Source organism: Agelaius tricolor, unplaced genomic scaffold, assembly GCF_023055355.1.
Source record: "Agelaius tricolor isolate 1412-34295 unplaced genomic scaffold, bAgeTri1.0.p SCAF_8, whole genome shotgun sequence".
Lineage (NCBI taxonomy): Eukaryota > Metazoa > Chordata > Aves > Passeriformes > Icteridae > Agelaius > Agelaius tricolor.
Window position 1 is genome coordinate 14,264,334 of NW_027269268.1, and position 20,493 is coordinate 14,284,826.

General features: G+C 40.0%; 1 protein-coding gene across 4 annotated transcripts in view; it reads left to right on the forward strand.

The window, feature by feature from the left end:
• The window catches only part of RAP1GDS1 (Rap1 GTPase-GDP dissociation stimulator 1), a 92,617-nt gene extending 72,124 nt beyond the window's left edge, over window positions 1-20,493 (forward strand). For all 4 annotated transcript variants that reach the window (XM_071431664.1, XM_071431665.1, XM_071431666.1 and 1 more), the window contains 10 exons: window positions 807-935; window positions 3,256-3,381; window positions 7,169-7,312; window positions 7,535-7,666; window positions 8,065-8,199; window positions 9,780-9,905; window positions 10,891-11,030; window positions 14,238-14,364; window positions 15,642-15,770; window positions 19,826-20,493. In XM_071431664.1, the coding sequence (XP_071287765.1) occupies window positions 807-935; window positions 3,256-3,381; window positions 7,169-7,312; window positions 7,535-7,666; window positions 8,065-8,199; window positions 9,780-9,905; window positions 10,891-11,030; window positions 14,238-14,364; window positions 15,642-15,770; window positions 19,826-19,953 (1,316 nt within the window). In that variant the 3' untranslated portion in view covers window positions 19,954-20,493. The remainder of the gene's footprint in view (window positions 1-806; window positions 936-3,255; window positions 3,382-7,168; window positions 7,313-7,534; window positions 7,667-8,064; window positions 8,200-9,779; window positions 9,906-10,890; window positions 11,031-14,237; window positions 14,365-15,641; window positions 15,771-19,825) is intronic.

Here is a 20,493-nt window from a genome sequence, read left to right on the forward strand (position 1 = left end):
TCTGGTATGTTTATGTCTGCTTCATTCTATTCAACTGTGAAACAATGTTTTTCTTCTTTGCTATGTTATAGGTAAAATGTGTAAGAGGAAATACTGTTATAAATAATCTTTTAAACCAATCATGTTTCTGCCTAACCATCAGAGCATCTTTCTATTTGCAGACACCTAGGAGCAATACTTTTCTTACTTGTAAATACTATAAACTTTCATCCTATGCAAGAAATTATCAGAATGGCTTCTAAGGACTTTTCTTAAACCTTCCATTTTTTGTCTTTATTAAACTTTCTTTTTTCTCAAGCTCTTCATAATCTACATTGTGACTTCCTGTGTTTATGAAACTTTTCATGTTTATTTCAGTGCCAGTTTATATTCATTCTAATTTTAATTTTCCAGTTTTGATCTTTAATTTTAAAAAGAGTACATAGAAAAAGCTCTCAGATAAATCACTGTTTCATTGACCTTGTTCAGGTCAATTTCAGTCAGTTAGTCTCAGTGAGCCCAGAATCAAACCTGACATTTATTAGGAACCTGATAACCACAAAATTGTCAGTAGCTGCATAATTCACTATACCCTATGAACAGATCAGGAAAGAGTATTTCTGGAAGTACACTCCATTGCCAGGGACAAGAATTATGAGTCCATATCTCAAATCTGAACCAAATCCTAGTCTGAAGAGTAGAGGAGACAGAAATTTTAATGTTTCTTAGCCTAGAAGTTGCTTTGTGTGAAAAAATGCTTTTTTGGTTAAAAGAACAGTACTATGAAGAGAAATGCTAATTCACTGTTGTACTCTCTTTTTATGTAGATACCTTGCAGTCACAGCTTATCAATATGGGTGTTATTCCTACATTAGTGAAATTGTTGGGCATTCATTGCCAAAATGCAGCTCTGACAGAAATGTGCCTTGTTGCATTTGGCAATTTAGCAGAACTCGGTAAGTCCACGATACTAATCTCAAATTTACATCCAGTTTTCATAATGTTAAGTCTTAGTTAAAGACTACCAGAAGCTTGTTCAAGTTCTTTTGGTACATTCAACAATAACAGATGAGTAATTTTTGCTTATTTTCTCTAGAATATATAGTTGTCTCTTCTTTTTCCCCTTTCAGCAACTGAAATTTATTTGGGTACTTAATTCAACCTTATGTTTTATGTTACTGTGCTTCAGTTCAACTAAGCACATTTTAAATCATCTAAACAGTATTTCCATAGCACTGCTACTAAATGTGAATTATTTGTTAATAATATAAATATTGTAACCTGGTATAGCTCCACAAAGTTTTATCAAGATTAAATTTGGCTCATGAAAATCTCTGAATGAAATTGAGGCAGGCATAGTCATTAATCTGCATATACAGTATTATTTTAGGTACAGAATTTTAATATACTCTAATCTAAATACCTCCATGTATAAATCATGAATAGATGTTAATTTTAGTTAGAACTCCATTTAAATTGAAGTTTGTGGCCCTGCTTTGATCTGATGTCTTTTCAAGCAGATCAGTTTTCATTGGACTTCAACCATGTGTAAATCAATGGGTTGTTAAGGCCTGTGTTTTATTAACATTTGTGGTTTATGTTGTTCTTTTGCTAACATATTTGGAGAAATTCTAGTTTTATGAGTTGGGGTTTTATTTACACTGGAGTAAATAATACATAGCACTTACAATATCATCTAAGAACATTTAGCAGTTCAAAATATGAAAAATATATCTCTGAATTTGTAGTACTTGGTGGCCTGAGTTCACAGATTTCAAGGCCAGAGAAAGTATCATGTTACCTAGTTTAGTTTGATCATACACATAATAAATTTATTTACAGGAGACAATTCTTCTTAACAAATCAATAGCTGAAAAAGCCATCAAGGTAGCACTAAAGAAATTAACGAATCAGAGGTCTGCAGGTTGGGCACTGTGTACTGTGTCTGCACAGCAAAAATTGTAACAGTCATACACTGCAAGTTCTAGTGTTTAAATACAACCAAAACCATAATGATATTAAATATGATAAATGGTAGACTCACTGAGAATTTCCTTCCCCTCTTTGGAAAGATCCAGCTCTCTCTTGTTGAGTAATGAGAACCATGGGAAAAACTTTACAGCAGCTGCTTCCCTTCAGTTCATACACATTGAAAAGGTGCTCATTCTTTAAGACTGGCACAAAATTAATTTACTCTGTAATACTTTATTCTCCCTTAAGCAGTAGTCAATCACATTGTAACTGTATTATTTTATTTTTGCCTTGTAACTTCGGGGAATTTTTTTGGTGAGGTTATCATTTTTCATCACTTACAAGACAACAGCATTGCACAAATCCCTTGAAAAGCATTATATGACTCTAATTCTGTGTCAAAGCAGGGCACAAACCAGTGATGGATCTGCTAAAATACTGGAAAGATCAAAAATCCACATAGAATATACTATGCAACCAGGCACAGTGAGAGAAAATTATGAGATGTGCACAAAAGTGTCCAGGATTGCAGTTCATGCTTTTCCCAAGTCCTTGGGGTCAGTTCTACAGTAAAGTAATCCCTAAGCATCTGTCAGAAGAATAGCAAAGGTGCTGGAAGGTTTTCTGGCTACAGATGGCCCTCAGGAGGTGGCAACTGGAGAATGCAGAACACCAGCCCTACCACCTGCAGCCCTTGTAATACTGCCAGTGAGGAGGAATATGATACAGGCAATGGAATAAGAGATGCTTTTGTTGAGTGTACATTTGAAGACCTGCTGGCTAATCTGGTAGGAACCTCGCCCATCTGTAAAACTGCTTTATGCTGTATCTGTGCAGTATGAGATGGCTCAGCAACAGCCACACACAGATTTCAAAAGAAATGTCACCATCATGAGACCATGTAAATATTAAAGCATTTGGTGCAAATCTTCATCTCTCCCATAGAAAATGCAGTATATAACCTGCTCTTCTTTCTCTTAAGATGAGAGAAATCAAAGACTACTTTTTGTACTATTACTGTTGCTAGAGCTAGCTTATATTTTGGTGGGCAAAACCAGACCAAACAGCCTTGAATCATATATTTATATATTTTTAACAGCCTTAACCATAACTAATTCAGGTCAGCACATTTAAAGTGTTAGACATTTATCTTTTCATTTTGTGACAAGCATGAGTCTATTGCTCTTGTCTATGAAGAGCAGTTAGTCATCTTGCTGAATAAACCTGGTAACAAAGAGAAAAAGTTGTTCTACCTTCTTATGTGATTTGTTTACTTTATACTGATTTTCTCCTTTTGCTTCACAGAGTCAAGTAAGGAGCAGTTTGCCTACACAAACATTGCTGAAGAGCTTGTGAAACTGTTCAAGAAGCAAATAGAGCATGATAAAAAAGAGATGATTTTTGAAGTTTTGGCCCCCCTGGCAGAAAATGGTGAGAATTTTTTTTTCTTACTCTATCTTTTACTCATTCTCTTGTGGGTATTTTTTATTTCAGTATATCGGTGTGTTTTTCAGGCACAAAATGCAGAGTATTGGGCTGTCTCCTTCCAAAGCCACCACAGCTGATCCTTGTGATTGTGGTGTCATGAAAAGTGAATGGGTCTTAATTGTTGAGCATATGACATTGTTGATGCTAATTCCATCACTGATTCACTCTGTATACAATTATGTTATATTTTATTGCTCTTTGCCCACAGTGGGAATATCAAAAGCTGCTTTTTAGAGAGCTTCATAACATTTGTCTGCAAACATTGGCTCAAGTGTTCATTGACCATTGGACCACCAGGACATTGTTTCCTGGAATTGCAGAGCCACTGGCAGTTCCATTTCCTATAACATTATTTTTGCTAGGGGCATGTCAATTGCAGAGCTAAGGTCTGGACACTCTGCCCTTACTGTTCATTGAGAGATCATATGAATTTAATTTGGGTGTTTGGTGGCATATCTTACATAGCCCCAGGCAGCCCCTGGGAGTTTGACTCACTGCTCAAGCCAGAGCAGGAATTGATGTGCACCCCTGGTCACCCGTCCGGGATGTTCCTCCAGAGGAACAAGGGATCAAACAAAGGTGGCTTGTACAATGTATCATCTGCCCTTGATGGAAATAAAGAAATGAGTTAAGAGGTGGAGATGGACTGTGGGAAGCAGTTCTGTGTAGGGAAGACATCACAGTATTTGATGGCTCTCTAACCTTGTTTTAACCACTTCAGCATTAAAGCTTTTTTTTAATTGAACAGATTGTTAGATAGAACTGCAAACTCAGATTTATGTTTCATCCTATTCTGTTGTGCATGCACACTCTGTGTGTGTCTGTTTTACAAAGTATAAGTCAGTCAGTATAAACTTTCACTTCAATTTATGTAAGTCAGTATAAACTTTCACTTCAATTTAAAAAGGTTTTTTGACTTTTAAGTGGCATGGAAAATCAATTCCTTTTTTCAGCTCTAAAAATGCACATCTTTTCCAAAATATATAACTTAAAATCTTCTCTAAGGTAGTTCCATCCTCAGAGTGACACAAAATAGGGTTGAACTTTTTGTGTGTTTGATATATGTCAGTTCAAATGCTTAATTTTTCTTAGAGTATGTTTTTTAGTTGCAATAAGATTTGAGAAATTCACTGCTGCTGACCCTGACTCAGATGTTGAAAGGTAGTCAGAAAAACATTTCCACTGTGGATTCAAGGCATACATAAATGAGTTCACTTTGCTGGTACTGTTTAGGTGCTTTTCATTGTAGATAATTAGCAATAGGTCAGAAGGGAAAAACATCTCAATTAAGTATTTGCAGAGTCTGGATTTTGGTGGTTAGGGCGTTTTAAGGTTTTTTACCGTGGTGGTTTGACAGGAAATATGTTTTCTGGGATGTTGTGGTTAGGGCAATGGATGCTCAGATTTTAATATTGGCGCCTAATGTGGCCATTGGGACATTGGATCCACCTCTGAGAGCACGGGGTTAAAGCAGGGCTCTCCCCTGGGAGGCTCTCTTGGGTTCCAGCGGGGAAAGAGTTCAGGTCTCTGCCCCGGCCCAGCTGCGGGCTGGGCAGGGGAAGGGCAGCCATGTGGCCGGGAGAGGTAGGCCAGACCTTGGACAGAGAAGGGAGGTGAAGAGGCCCCGAGGATGGAAGGGTGGGAGAAGCACCAGGAGGTATCGGGCAGCCCCCCCAGGAGAGACAGAGAGAGAGCCTGTGTCTGTGCTTGTGCCACCTTGAAATTTAATAGTGGCCAGCTGAGAAGGAGAAAGTGGGGGGGGGTGTGCAGCTGGGCAGCCATGGGAGTTCTGGACAGACAGAGCCTCAGATTTTTAACCCTTTTCTTGGATGATGGAAACCTTACAAATGCTAATCCTCCTGGAGCTGAATGAGAAGAGAGATAGAGATGAGATAAGTGGAAATGGGCCACGAGAGAAATAGAGAAGAACTCAGGTGGAAGAGATGATGGAGTGGCTTATGCTGGACTCTTTTTGTGTAGCCATGGACAGAACCATGTTCCTTGTGATACAGGGACTGCATTCTAGGGGGAGGCAATGCCTCAGGACCAAGAGGGTTCAGTGTGGGTACCCCTTGGCCCCAGGGGGTGAAAAATATGGGGGGGACAGATGTCCCAAAGTTGAGACTGTGCCTTTTTGGAGTGGGACAAAGCATCCTTAAAAGTCGACCCTAGAAGCAGCTCTGGTCCATGTTCAGTGGTGAGAGCGCTGGACATGAAAGGAAGAGGTCACCATTGGCACAAAAAGGACTCCTTCTCCTCTTGATGAACTGAGGATTGAGTGTTCTGAAGGGTGGTGCCGGACCGAGAGTCGATGACTTGGGGGATGCATTGTATTGGGGATTTGGTGGGGAGGAGGAGGAGATGTATTTGTGAAGTTTTCATTTGCCTTGTGTGTTTCTTTTTTTTTTTTCCTTTCCCTTGTAGTTTAGTTAATAAATTTTTTTTTCTCTTCTAAGTGGGAGCCTGCTTTGCTTATTCCTGGTCAATCTCACAGCAGAAACCAGGGAGAGAGTATTCTCACGGGGGCACTGGCATTGTGCCAGTGTCAAACCATGACATTTTCTAATTTACTTGTTGATTAAGCATGCTGGTGTAGCAATTTCAAATCACAGAACATCTGCAACCCTGTATTCTATAGCTAAGGGTATTCTCTATTTTTTAAAGCACCTCAGTGCAAAAGAGCCTATTTTAAAAAAAAATCCCCACTGGAGATTTTGCATTTCCTTACAAAGTTCATGAGAAGGTCAGCCACTCTTAAAGGAACAATGAATTTCACTGAGGCAAAAAGCCTAGTGACACCAGGAAACTGAGAGTCAAACACATCCTTCACCAGAGATGAAACACACTTCCTCTCCCAAGTGTGGTTTGTAAGCTGTATGAAAAAAATATTTCCAAAGCCCTGGCCTAAACATATTTTAACTTGGGTTAACACCTTTTTGCAAAAATACCATTTCATGTAGAAAACTGAGAGAAATCCACTTTTGCACACTTCTGCAGAGCTTTGTGACTATTTTTCAAAATCAGCCTGCAAAAACTACCAGAATCACTTCCATGTATGAAGAGACCTCACATAGCATAAGACAGCCTGCCATTCCCTCTTAACAGAAAGGGAGTTTAGGCACGTAAAGAAGATTCCAAAGAAGATTCCATCTGTTAAATATTTTGTTATTTTAGAAAAAAGAGAAAAAAATATTGTTCCCAGATTTTATGTCACTTGAAAAAAAAAATACTACCTTCTCAAGCCTTGTTTTGAATAACAACTAAGAAATTAGTTTGCCTCATCAGTTTCCAGAACAAACTTCTCTGCCAACCCAACCTTTTGGATTTGACCTTTCTGCACTCCTCCTGCAGCCCTTTCAACAAATGGCAGATATACTGTCTGTCTTTGGAAAGCATAAACATAGCACAGTCCTTATGAGTCTGCTGTGCCATGACTGAGGTGCCAGAAGTTTGCTGTAGAGAAATATCCTCATTTTTAGAAGTGAAGAGCTCCATACACCTTCAGCTTATGACTTGTGCTCTAAAGGAAGTCCAGAGCCAGAGAGCCTGTTAGATGAATAATAACAGAAGTTGGCCATAAGAATTTCAAATAAAGAACCTGTGGTTTTATGTACACAAGTTGTCAGTGAAAACACTGACATCACTGTTTCTTACAGTCTGTCCTGCCTATGTGTGTAGGATAGATGCATTTAAAATGATTCTGACTCCTATTATCCATGTTATTTTCCAGATGTCATTAAACTTCAGCTGGTTGAAGCAGGTTTGGTGGAGTGCCTACTTGAGATTGTCCAGAAGACTGTGGACAGTGACAAAGAGGATGATATTGCAGAGCTTAAAACAGCTTCTGATCTTATGGTTCTATTATTGCTTGGAGGTAAGGGTGGGCTGTCACTATGTTCTGCTAAGCAACAGCAGATACCTGTAGCACTGTTTGGCAGCTGAATTTCACTATTTATTAATTTTCTAAATAGCCTAGGTGACCTGCTGCACACCAGGCAGATTAATTGTAGTGGAACCAGGAGAGCTTCACAAATATAAAGAGAAGTTTCTCTAACAATCACTTTGGCTTGCTGACTCTCTGTGCTTTTTACCTCAGATGAATCCATGCAAAAGTTATTTGAAGGAGGAAAAGGCAGTGTGTTCCAAAGAGTACTTTCATGGATTCCTTCCAATAGTCATCAGCTACAGCTTGCAGGAGCACTGGCTATTGCAAATTTTGCCAGAAATGGTAAGAACATGCCAAAATAACTTAAGTAAATTTATGTGTGCCCCTCTATCATGCTCTGTCTGTAGAGCTGCAAACAAGAACTATGTTGCAGTAAAGCTGCTGTTGAGTTACACAGCAACATCACTAGTTTTAAACTTTACAATCCTCAAAAGCCTTAAACCTACTTTAAAAATATTATTTTGCATGTGTAGAGGGGTAAAGGAGATTTCTGCCTTCTGATTTCTTTTATCACTCTTGTTTGTCATGAGCACTGCAATTCTCATATATGATGGTAGTCAAATTCTCAACAATGAAAACTAAAAAGGAGCAAGGAAACAACCCTTCTATTCATAAGAAGCTGTTGTAAAAATCTTAGTAATAATCTTCCCTTCACAAATGACTTGTTACATCTCGCACAGACGGAAACTGCATCCATATGGTGGATAATGGCATAGTTCAAAAGCTGATGGATCTGCTAGACAGACATGTGGAGGATGGAAATGTAACTGTGCAGCATGCTGCACTGAGTGCTCTCAGAAACCTGGCTATTCCTGGTAAGCCTCTCTTTGCATTGCTAACCACCCAAAGGTGAAATTCTGTTCTCCCACTGTACCCCCTAGGGAATGTGGGTGGGAGCACTGACTGACAGTCCCAGAGGCAGGTCAGACTGCTGCTTTTCATTCTGGCCCATCACTGCTTTTGTGTCTGTTGCACAGCAGTTCAGAAAAGCAGTTCTGAATACATCACAGGCATAGTGACTGTCCCTTGCCACTTTGATCCCACAGTATCCCCCACCAAAGAAAGGGCAGCTTTGTAATTGGTGAGGAGCTGAGGAGGCCTTGAATATGATTTCTCAACCTTTTTTGTCCAGAGCACTGCATATTTATTTTTCTTTCTGCTTTTTTTTTGCTTCATTTGCAATCTGTCTCACTGCTGAGGGTTCCTACCAGAGAACAGTGTCCACTTTGTTAAAACACTGCATCTTACATAAGACACTGAAAGTTGCCAAATTAAAGCTGGAGGTAGACCGACAGAATAGCCAGCCTCTTGCAGTTAGTTACTGTTTGTTGGCAGTAAGCTGAATGCTAATTTTGTCATTTTTAGTAACTTGATTTGTGTGAGTTTTGATTACCCAAGCATAAAGGTAGAGCATGAACACAAAACAGCAAATCAAATCCATAACACTGGTGTATGGTTTCTTGTGCCAAGCCAAAAATAAGTCTTTCATTCACATAGTCTTATTTTACTATTTTTGGTTTTGACAAATCCTAACTTTTAGAAATGATCATGCATACATAACCCACTGAGGTTTAGCAGTATTCCATTTGCTTACCTTTCTCAGGTGAGTCATTCTTTTCACTTCCATCAGTCAGCTTCCCTGTAGCCTGTGCTGAAGGGTGTCTGCCAGAGACCTACATCACCATCCCTGTACACGTTAGAAAGAAACGAGCAAGTAATAACTGACCTCAGTGATGAGCTCTGTGTCAAAACACTATTTCAAATACCTAATAACTATTTTTTTCCAAGTACACTACTGGGCAAGGTTTGCACCTTAAATACATTTCAGAGAGCTCTGTGAAAGTGGAGAACATGGACTAGTGGAAAGGATGAAAGAGAGGTTGGAGAGGGGAAGAAGGCAACAAAAGACTACAGACTCCAGGCATGTCAGGCTAGAGTGTTATTTGTATGAAGTATTGGAACTGGATAAGGGGTTATTCTGCTATTTGGATGCTTTGCTTTGCTAGTTAGTTCCTTTGCGTGTGAGAAATTGAAGAGTGTGGTTGGGACTCAAAGATTCCTCCTATTTGGGGGTGCAAGTATTAGCCTGGGCTCCTGCCTGATGCATTTTGTGGAAGATACCTTTCCTACACCAAAGGGAGGAGTCTACCCCTGTGGTGGTGCTCAAGCTGAATACAGAAATTTAGATGTGCATGCTATTAAAAAGCAGTTAATTTCACAGGAATCGTGACATTTTTCCACAACACAGTATCACCAGTGCACACTGTTCCTGAAGTCTGTGCTCACAACCTCTTTTTCAAACCAAGTCTGAAAATTTGCTTCCAGTCCAGCTCTGAAATTAACTGCATCTTCCAGAAATGTTTTTGAGATCAATCCCTGTTCTTTATTCATGCAGTTGTAAATAAGGCTAAGATGCTATCAGCTGGCGTTGCAGAAGCTGTGTTGAAATTTCTCAGATCGGAGATGCCCCCCGTTCAGTTCAAGCTGCTGGGAACATTAAGAATGTTAATAGATGCACAAGGTAAAAATAAACTGTTCTCTATGTTAAGTGATTCTCTTTGGTTCAGTCTGTGATACGCTGCCAAGATTCTTAAAAGAGAGAAGCAGAGCTTTTCTAAATTTCATTCCTGAAGTCATGGAATCAATTTAATACACATGCAAAAGGAGAGGAACATGGGTTGATTTTTTTTTCAGAACTCCTAAACTGACTACCAGGGACCCTCCAAATAGGTGTCAAATGCTTATTTTTCAACTTCTTTACACTGTCACATTACAAGTGTGTATTGAGGTGTGAGTGTTTTGAGCTACCACTCCTGTTTTGCTGTTCACTTACTGTATTCCCTGGCTGTACCTCAGTCCTTGGAACAAGATAATACTCTATTAATTGATAGACTGCAATTCTGAAAAAGCACTTTTTAGTTACCAACTTGTTCCAGGATGAGGATTTATAAAATCAGAAATCTGCTAAAAAAACAGAAATAGTTCATGAGGTAAATTAGCTGTGTATTTATTTTTGACTCAGTCCTACAGATTTTTTCAAAAGATCCATTCTAGATCTAGCAAAGCATTGGATGCAAAATAGACTTTTTTTGAAAAAACTTATGTGACTTACAGTCTATCAAAACTGATCTGACTGACCACAGTGCTCCCTTCTGGCAGCAGTCCCTCCTGGTTTTTAATTCTTTAGCTGGCTCACAGCTCAGCTGGGGATGTGATATCACCTGTATTTTCCCTACTCTTCATCAGTGCACAAGCTTCATTAACTGGGCTGATAAGTTGTTTCAAAAACTGGATTATTAATGTTTTTCTAGATTTTTTTTTTAATTTCTTTTCATTTTGACTGGCTTTACTTGCTTCAATGCAACCTAGACTTTTCCCACTGGTAGTACAAGCTAGTGAAGTTCTTCTAACTCCTTCAAGTTAGTAACTTTCAGCTTGTTTTTCTAGCACTTGCTTTAAAAAAGTGACAACCTTTTTGTTGTGTTGTTGGCTCCGGCACCATGTAGCAGAAGCAGCTGAACAGCTGGGCAAAAACGTAAAACTGGTGGAACGCTTGGTGGAGTGGTGTGAAGCCAAGGATCACGCAGGTGTGATGGGAGAGTCCAACAGACTACTTTCTGCACTTATACGACACAGCAAATCAAAAGTAAGTTAGCGGACAAAAAGGTCAACTTGTCAGAACCAAGAGTTACCTGTGCACTTCCTGTTGGTCACCAACCCTCCACCTTGCAATCCTTCTAGTGAGCCAGCTTGTATTCATGTGTTACATCTCCTCTGCCCAAGGCTTGACTCATTTTTATTTTAAATGTATCCTGCAGAAGTTCAGCATGCTGTATTCTCTCTGTATTTATGATGCTATATATGAAGAATCAGTGAACTCAGTTAGGATCTTGCTATATATTTATATTAAACTGAGATCCAGAAATAGTCTGTCTCCCTACTCTTCATACAGCATATTTCAAACTTTTAATATTCTGATGGATCATAAGAAATGATAATTTATTCCAAATTCTAACAAAAGCTTGCTTGCATATGGCAAAAGGTACAACATTAGGAAAAATTCATCTGCCCCTCCCTTCACTTTCATATCAATCGAATATCTTTACTTAAGCAGTCCAAGTCCGTCATTCTTGTTCAGCTGAGTATTAGACAAAGCAGCCTTATGAAGGACAAACACATCTCTGGAGACAGGCTATTTCAGGCTCAGACTTCCTTCAGCATGTTCACTGATAAGAACATAGGCTGCATTACTGAACTTAAATAGAAAGTGTGATTTGGAGAGCTTGGACTGTAATAATAGACCTCTTCATTCATCCATGGTATTTATGAAGTGAAAAATATAGTAGGGGCCTGCTGTGTACTGAGTGTCTCCAAGAACAAATCAACAGGCCTCACAGGGATTCAAATCTTTGCTGATTGCTAATATCACTGTCTCTGCCTAAAACCCCTTCTCCATTTTATGTTCAGCCTCTAAAACTGATCAGTGTTCATTTTTCTGGTTCCCACTTCTTCTGCACCCCTCCCCAATGTCCCCAACATGTATGCATGGATGGCAAACACCACCACAGATGTGAGACTAATATTCTCTATAGGACAGCAGAATTCAATTCTAAATATGGAGACAGTACTGATTACATCAAATAGATATTAAGGCAGAAATTAACAGCATTATCACAGGTGAATTAATTTTTGTTGTGTGCATGTATTGACAGAGGAAATTTGACATGAAGAGGATAACAGAGCTGAGAGGGTAGGGATTTTTAAGCTTTTGCTGCCCTCTAGGTTTGAATATGAGTACAGCTGTATGGCTCTTAACAACATAAGGTTTGAATTTGGCTTTTAACTTTAAATGCTTTGGGGGAATATTTACAAAGGCAACAGTCAGTTTTAGTCATTCTACAAAACTGGAGTAGGTACCTGTGATTTCAGCCACACTAGCACCAAACCTGATGGCTGTCATCTATTCAGTACAGCCTATTAAAGGGTGAGGTTCACCTACAATATTAAAAATTCTGATGTCAAAGATGCTGATTAGTTCCTAAGCCTTATATACCCAAAATTCCACACCAATTTAAATAAAACTTAGCAGTTCCCAGATTATCTCAGTCTGAAAACTACTTTGGAGTGTTGGTTTTTGTTTTGTTTTTTTTTTTTGGTTTGGTTTTTTTTTTTTTTTTTTTGTTGAGATTGGGATTGAAGGTATTTCAGATGGTACTTTATGTTTAGGTTTAGATGTTTATTTTTTAAATTTATGTTATAGTCTCACAGTAGTGAGACTATAAATCTCACTATCTTGGCTGTGGCTAGTGTAAGAAAGGGGGATGTGTGTTAAATGGAAATTTAAGAAATAGATGAAAAATTTAAATTGTGTTCTTGTTTCAAGAAATTAATGCTACTTCAAACCTTTGTGCACTCACAGGACAAATAAAAAATAATAAAAAAACAATCCACATTTCCTTGAACAGTTTCCTTTCAGCATGCCAAGTTACCTGATTTTCAGGCAAACAATTTGCAACTATTTTTGGTATATAAGATGGTGAAAACATGAGGTGCACAACCACTTGTGAAATTACAACTAATACCTGTAGAGTATTAGTCTGCTATAATCTTTATCTCTTGTCACATAAGTTGGATCAAATTTTGGACTTGAAAACAGAATCCCAGCTGGGTATTTTTATCTATTTTAGACATATTTAACCCAGTTAAATAACATTTTAAGTTCCTAGATACTGGGCAGCAGTACTGCACAACAGTTCGCTTTAACAGCTGGCTTTAGAACAGAAACCAACGCATTGATGTCCCATACATACCTTTTCCTTACCTCCTTTGTATTTGAAGAAAAATTCCATAATAAGATACCGCTGCTTGTTTTCCTGTCTTATATCTAAACAGCTTTTCAAGTACACCATTTCTGTTACATAGTAAGGTGTCATATTTGTGATCTCACTTCTCTGAACATTTTGAAGAAACTCTGAAAATTCGTGGAGAGAGATGAAGCATTTAATAACTTTATTATAACTATGTTTGTGTGTTTCCTTACCTCAACCATATAGTTAGTTGGATACTTTGAACCCCTAATTATTTGATGATTGATGGCACAGCATGAGAACTTGAGTTACGCCATATAACCCGGAAAAGAGTTCATTATGTGTGTCTTAACTTAGTTATGGGTTTACCTGCTGCAGCTGGGCACTCGGAACAAATCCAGGCATAGTAGGAACTCAGTTTACCTCTGGTGGAAAAGGTTCAGGCGACGGTGAAGAGAAAGGAGAGGATTCTATTGAAGAGTTTTAATCCAGAGTTTTATTCCAGGATGACAGACCTCTGAATCTTGTAACAGCTCCAATAGAATCCCGACCGCATGGTCCCGTCTCCTTTTAAGCCCCGGGGACAGGGGGAGAGGAAGGGACAGGTGAGGGCCAACCAGGTGGGAGGAGGGGAAGGCTCGAGGGATAAAGACACTTGGACAGGCCAATGAGCCCGGACCTGAGGGGCACCTTTTGAACTTCTGCCAACCACACGACGCCCTTGCTGGAATGTTAAGATTGATGGACAGCTCGTAGGAGGAGGGCAAAAGGGGAAAGGTTGGCACACCTGAGGGGTTGGGATAGGTGAAACAGGAAATGGCATCACACTGCAACAACCTGCCTTGGTTTAACACACTGTATCTTAGAATTGCAGAGCAGTAACAGGTGGCCTGCATATCTGTACCTTGATGTATAAAGTGATTGTATGTGCACAAAGCCAACAAGTACCCTTACCCAAAGATAACACAGCATTCCTGACAGTTCCCTTATTTAATATAGTTTGTATGCAATGCAGAATTTTGTCATCTTTGCGTTATTTATTTCAGGATGTAATTAGGACCATTGTACAAAGCGGTGGCATCAAGCATTTAGTAACCATGGCGACCAGCGAACACGTAATAATGCAAAACGAAGCTCTTGTTGCACTGGCATTGATAGCGGCTCTAGAGTTAGGTGAGTATCCCAGGAGTTCACTCCACCTGTTTCCTTTCCAGTCTGTGCCCAGGAGAAGTCGTGGAAGGAGAATGCAGTGTAGAATAGCCTCCTCCTTCCACCTGCCTTTCAGTTTTTCCATTGTGCTTCATGCAGACACAGGCAAGCCATCATGTTATGCAGGAAACTGGAGAGTGCTGGTTATACGGGATCTGCTCCATCATTCTGGTAGGTGGTGGAGTGATCTAGAAAGGCCCTCCAGCTTAACTTTCAGATTTGGGGTAAAACTCAGAAAGCAAACATATCTTAGACTAGAGACTATATGACCTGACCACATTCCTACACTGGAACATTAATCTGCTTTTGAGAGAGCTTTTCAAAATGAAGAGTCCACTTACCTAATAAGTAAGAACTTGAGAATACACAGAGGTGGTTAATGCCCCCAACGTGTCTCCATTAAATTACCCAGGATTAAGTGCAAGAATTGCCATATGTAGGCAGATATGATTACATGCCTTGACCTGCATTTATAGTACCTCAGCTTTTGAAACAGTAAAGTAAATGCTCAACAGAGGTTTTGTTTATCCTGTTTACTTTCTTATTAACTAAGGAACTAAACAAACAACCTTACATATTTTTGTTCCTTATTTCATCTCTTGCCATTGTGTACTACAGGAATGCTCTGTTCAACTTTTGAATCACTGCCAATACATCAAGGAATTGTTTTAAATAGAAGGAAAGATGTTCCTATTAACATGAATCATCCCTTTGTCTTGTCTTCAGGCATTTAAAGGTTGAGCCGAATTCAATACATGTATATTAGAAAGCTACAGAGGCAGTAACTCAAATGGAGATCTTGAAAAGTTTTCCACAGGCTTTATAATGGACCCTGAGCTCCCTCTACCATGGAATCAAGAACTACGCAATCTTTATTTACTCAGACAGACTTTCCAAAAGCAAATTCAGGCAATGGAAGTGTTGAAAGCTGAAATATTCCAGGTGTTGGCCTAAATGGCTAGGAAGCCTCATGGCTTTTCCATCAGCTTACTGAACATTAAACTGGATTTCATCATTAAACCTGTGATTGTCCTTTCAAGCAGTTGGACAACTTCACATTTTTATAGTAAGAGCTGTGAATCTTTCATCATTCCATCAAATATGTGCTTGAGTTTTATACCAATGCGTTATGTACCAGTCTTTCACTCTGGTGAGAGATCATGTTTCAATAAAGGGACAACTCACGGAAGCGTCAAAGCAAGTGGCACTTCCAGACTTACAAATTTTCACTTGTATTTCAGTCACTGCTGAAAAGGATCTTGAAAATGCTCAGCTTGTTCAGATTCTACACAGACTGCTCTCAGACGACAGGAGTGCTCCAGAAATAAAATACAACTCCATGGTGCTGATCTGTGCTCTTATAGGATCTGGTGAGTATTCAGGAGAGGCTGCTTCCCAAGATTTATGTACGCAATATAGTTCTGTCCTACAGCTGAACCCAGATCACGTGCAAACACACTGTGACTGGTTCTCTGTTCAGAATGGATATAAACACACATAGTTCAGTTTACTATGACTCTGTAGTGTATAGTGTCAAGGATGAAGCTGTTAACTCAGTTTTGGATATTAACTGCAAAAACTTGACCCTAGCTTCTGCAGGATGCAACTAGCTCAAACTTTAACAGGAAAGAAATGAAAGCATTTAAAATTATACAAATATCAAGTTGTCATTGTAAATATGCAGATCACAAGAATTTAATTTTCATTTCTAGCTGCAAGTTCCCTGTAATTGATGTGTGATGGTGCTTTAGGAAGGATCCTTACATTTATGTCACTAGGAAAACTCCTTCCCTCAAGCCCTCGCATGCTCAGCCCACCAGTCACAATGTGCACTAACACACATCAGTGCTGGACACTGTAAACTCTCATCTCTCTGAGCTCACCCTCTGCTAAAGGTCAGGCTGTTTACAGGCTCTTCAAGCAGGCTGTGGTTTGATATTGCAATTTCCCATCTGTGTGTGGGCAGACAAAAACCACAAAACAAAAAAGAGCAAGGTGTCATGGGGAAATTTCATTCAAGGTTTCAAGAAGTTGCTACATTTCTTTCATTCAGTTCTTTAAGAAAGATTGAATCTGTGGAGAGAGAACAAATTTCATTCCATAAAGGTCTAGGCATTTACAGTCAACTAAGATGACAAAGAACTGGAATAATTACAGAAAAGGGGAAAATCAGAGCCTGTCTGCACAACTTGCCAAGTGTGAAACATATGAAGGTTCTCTAGAGGGTAGTTTACAGCAATTCAATTAATAGATTAAAAGTTACCACAGTTAAACGTGTGCTGTCTCTGTAAACAAACACGCTTTTTTATTTAAACAGAGTTCACCATGCCTACTGCAAGTGCAATTTTGGAGACCTGTACAGCCATGCAACTGAATATTCTATTCCTGCCATTTTATAGGAACAAATACTCGGTTTTAGAGAGTATACACATCTCCGTGTGCAAAGATTGTGCTCAAAATTTGCTAACAAGCCTCAGCTCTCAGTAGGCACTCACTTTAATGCTAGGACATGTAAACTTAGTTGTTACTCACAACCTTCTTGAGCCATTTCATGCTTGGGACTATCCATGCATTTTAGAGCAGAAGCCTTTTGCCAAAGTTTCACAGTCAGCCTCACCGTCTTGATCTTTATTTCCACTGCTTCCAACTAAAATAATCATCTTCAGAAAATCTGCCTGACAGTTGCATTTGCCCTTCCTGAATCTTGTTACCTGCAAGACTGACAGAGTTAAAGTCAAATACCTGTCTCCAGAGTACAGAGCAGTCTTATCTTAGGGGGGCTATTTTAGGGTTATCTGAGTGGCAGAGCTCAGTCTGCCACAGCACTGTAAGCTTTGCCTAGGCATAAGGCTCCTTGCCCTTGCTCCCAGAGAACAGACAGCAGCATGTCACTGCATTATGCAGCTGTGAAGTTAAGGCCCAGTATTTGACTAACCCAGTGTTCTGCCCTGCTTCCTGCTGAACAGACCTGTGTGAAAAGTGAGGACACAAGAATAACAACTGAGCAACCCTGGTATTAACTTCTAAGTTGGGGAGAGGGAGTTTACTATTTTAACCAAGGAGAGGAGAATCAAGGATCTGATTGCTCTTTACAAGGGAAAATACTAACATGCACCTCTTACAGCTCTGTTGCTTCTAAATTGTTTTCATTACCATCTCCACATCATGAACCACATTTCCTTTTTCTACTGTGAACAGACCTGTGTAGTTATTTTTGAAGTAACTGACCCTAGTGTAGTTCAATAAAGAATAGAAGCAGCTCCACTGGTACTGGTTTCATTTAATTCTCCAGTGACTGCTGTTGTTACTATGCTTTGTTATGGGGTATCTGGCATCACATTTAACCTGATGTTGCCAACATCTGTGTGTTCACAGAATAGGTCAAGTTGGAAGGGACCACAGTGGTCCAGCCTCCCTGCTCAAGCAGAGCCATCCTAGAGCACATGGCACAGGATTGCATCCAGAAAGTTCCAGTGAGGAAGACTCCAGAACCTCTCTGGGCAATCTGTTCTGGTGTTCAATCACCTGCACAGTGAAGCAGTTCTTCCTCATGTTCAGGTGAAACTTCCTCTGCATCAGTTTTTGCCTGTTGCCTCTTGTCCTATTGCTGGGCATCACTGAGCAGAGCCGGTTCAGTCCTCTCACACCCTCCCTTCAGATATTCATAGACATTGATGAGTTTCCTTCTCTGTCATCTCCTCTTGAGGCTGAACAGACCCAGCTCCCTCAGCCTTTCCTTCTGAGAGATGCTCCATTCCTTTATCATCTTTGTTGCCCTCCACTGGACCCACTCCAGGAGCTCCATGTCTCTCTTGTACTCAAGAGCCCAGAACTGGACACAGCACTGCAGATGGTGCTTTATCAGGACTGAGCAGAGGGTCCCTTGACCTGCTGTCCATGCTCTTCCCAATGCACCCCAGGATACCATTGGCCTTCATGGCTACAAGGACACACTGCTGGCTCATGGACTACCAGGACACACAGGTCCTTCTCCACAGAGATGCTTTCTCCAGACCAGCCCCCAGCCTGTGCTGGTGCCTGGGGTTATTCTTCCCCAGGTGAAGAACTCTGCATTTGCCTTTGTTGAACTTCAGATGGTCTTAAGCAGTTAACAGATACCTATTTTTATATGATTCTTTCCATCTGGAAGTTTCTCTTGCAACTGAGTGAATGTATAGGAAAAGAAAAATGAGGACAATGGAAAATGGATCATCCAAATCAGAGCATTCTTAGCTAGCACAGTCTTCTGTAGGCAAGAGTCTCCATGAAACTGGATGTTACCAGCCATGGTAAAGCACAGTGCTTTAAATACCTGCTTAAACATGTTGATATCTCATCAGAAAGCAGGAAGTGCATACATAGCATGAACACCCCACCAGCTTCACTGACATCAGTCTGTACATACACGTTCCCAGGTCCACAGCAGCATGAGAGTGCCAGCTCTTACATGGCAGGGGTTAAACTGCATGAGAACTAAACACATGTGAACAAGAAAGTAGGTAGGGGTGGGAACAAATGCCAGAGCTTGCTTTTAAAAAAAAAGTAAATAGCACAGCATAAAGCATAGCTATCTGAAACAGATGGTTGGGTTTTCTCCCAGGAAATTCAGAGATTAGGCCTCCAGCAACATGTGGAAAGCAAAATAATATGTACTTGTTGCTGAGTGGGATTTCACTAGAGAAGCATGTAACAAAACCAACCATTTTAGATCAAAACCATGAGATGTTCAGTGTACAGGGCTTTGAGAAAACTTGTCAAATTTCTTACAATTTCTGCTCAATTTTATGAGTTGCTGCCAACCTCTCTTGAATAATACAAAAAGTAAGTAACATTCAATCCAGGATCAAAATCATCAGACAGTGTCTCCTAGTTTTGAGCAGAACATAAACACTGCATCCATATGCACAGCACTGAGCAATGCTATGCATGTTTTTGTTTGCATTAACATCAGAGCTGAGCTGTAAAGGGACAGCAAACAGTGACCAGGTGGCGACACATCCATTAAGGACCCATCTCACACCCCCACACAACCAGTAAGAGTTGACACACACAAATGATGCAGTGAGCCTGTCACAGCCAGCTCACTTGGTCAGGCTAGTTTAAAGAATAAACCAAAAAAGTATTTTCACTAAAAATACTTCCTAAGCACCTGTTTTGGAAGGCAATTCAGGTGGATATTCTTAACTGCTATGCAGCAGCTTGATCATTCATCATGACCTGAAATCCATGGAGTTTGTGTGTGCTGGAGGCCCTGAAAAGTTGTCTCTCCATCAACAAAAGCAATTCAAAAAAGTAAACAATAACCAGATTATGCGTACTCACAGCCGCGTGCTTGTGTGTACAGGATTTAGTAGAAAAGTTTCTCCCAGTTTTCTTCTGCCTATCTCATACAAAGCACTGTTTCTTTTAATATTTCCTTTTCCAGAACCTCTCCAAAAGGAAGTGCAGAGCATGGCGTTTCTAGAAGTCATATCAAAACTCCGCAGCCATGAGAACAAAACTGTTGCCCAGCAGGCCTCGCTAACAGAGCAGAGACTTGCTGTAGAAAGCTGAGGAAGGTCTTGTTTCCAGTGCATCCCATCACAGATTTCACCTTTGTCCTCCGTCCTGCTGCCGCTCCTGCTATGTTTTCCACTGTATCACTTGTGCATGCGTGTAACGTTCCCACACAAATTGATGAACTGCTGTAGGTACCTGTCCAAAAAGGTTTCTACAAATTCATAGGTGGTGTTAACATGAACCTGTCTCCACCCGTAACTGTTCTACTTGTATTCTTGTTGCTTGGGCCACATAGTAGAATGTGCATGTTGTAGTCCTATGATGATGTAGAAGTGGTACTACACAACTGACTCTTTCCTCATGCCCCCTAACTGCATAAAAATGTACTACTAAATTAGGGACAACACGAGATGCAGCAGCTCCAGACTAGTGTGCTGACTATAGGATTAAGAAGTAAATCTAGCTCAATTTTTGGTGCTTTGGAGATTCAGGTTTGAATGCAATGTACTGCTGCTCATTCACTGGTCTTGCCTATTAATGTCAAACTCGTGGTACCTAGAGGTAACAAATAAAAATTTCAGTGCTCTCACTTTA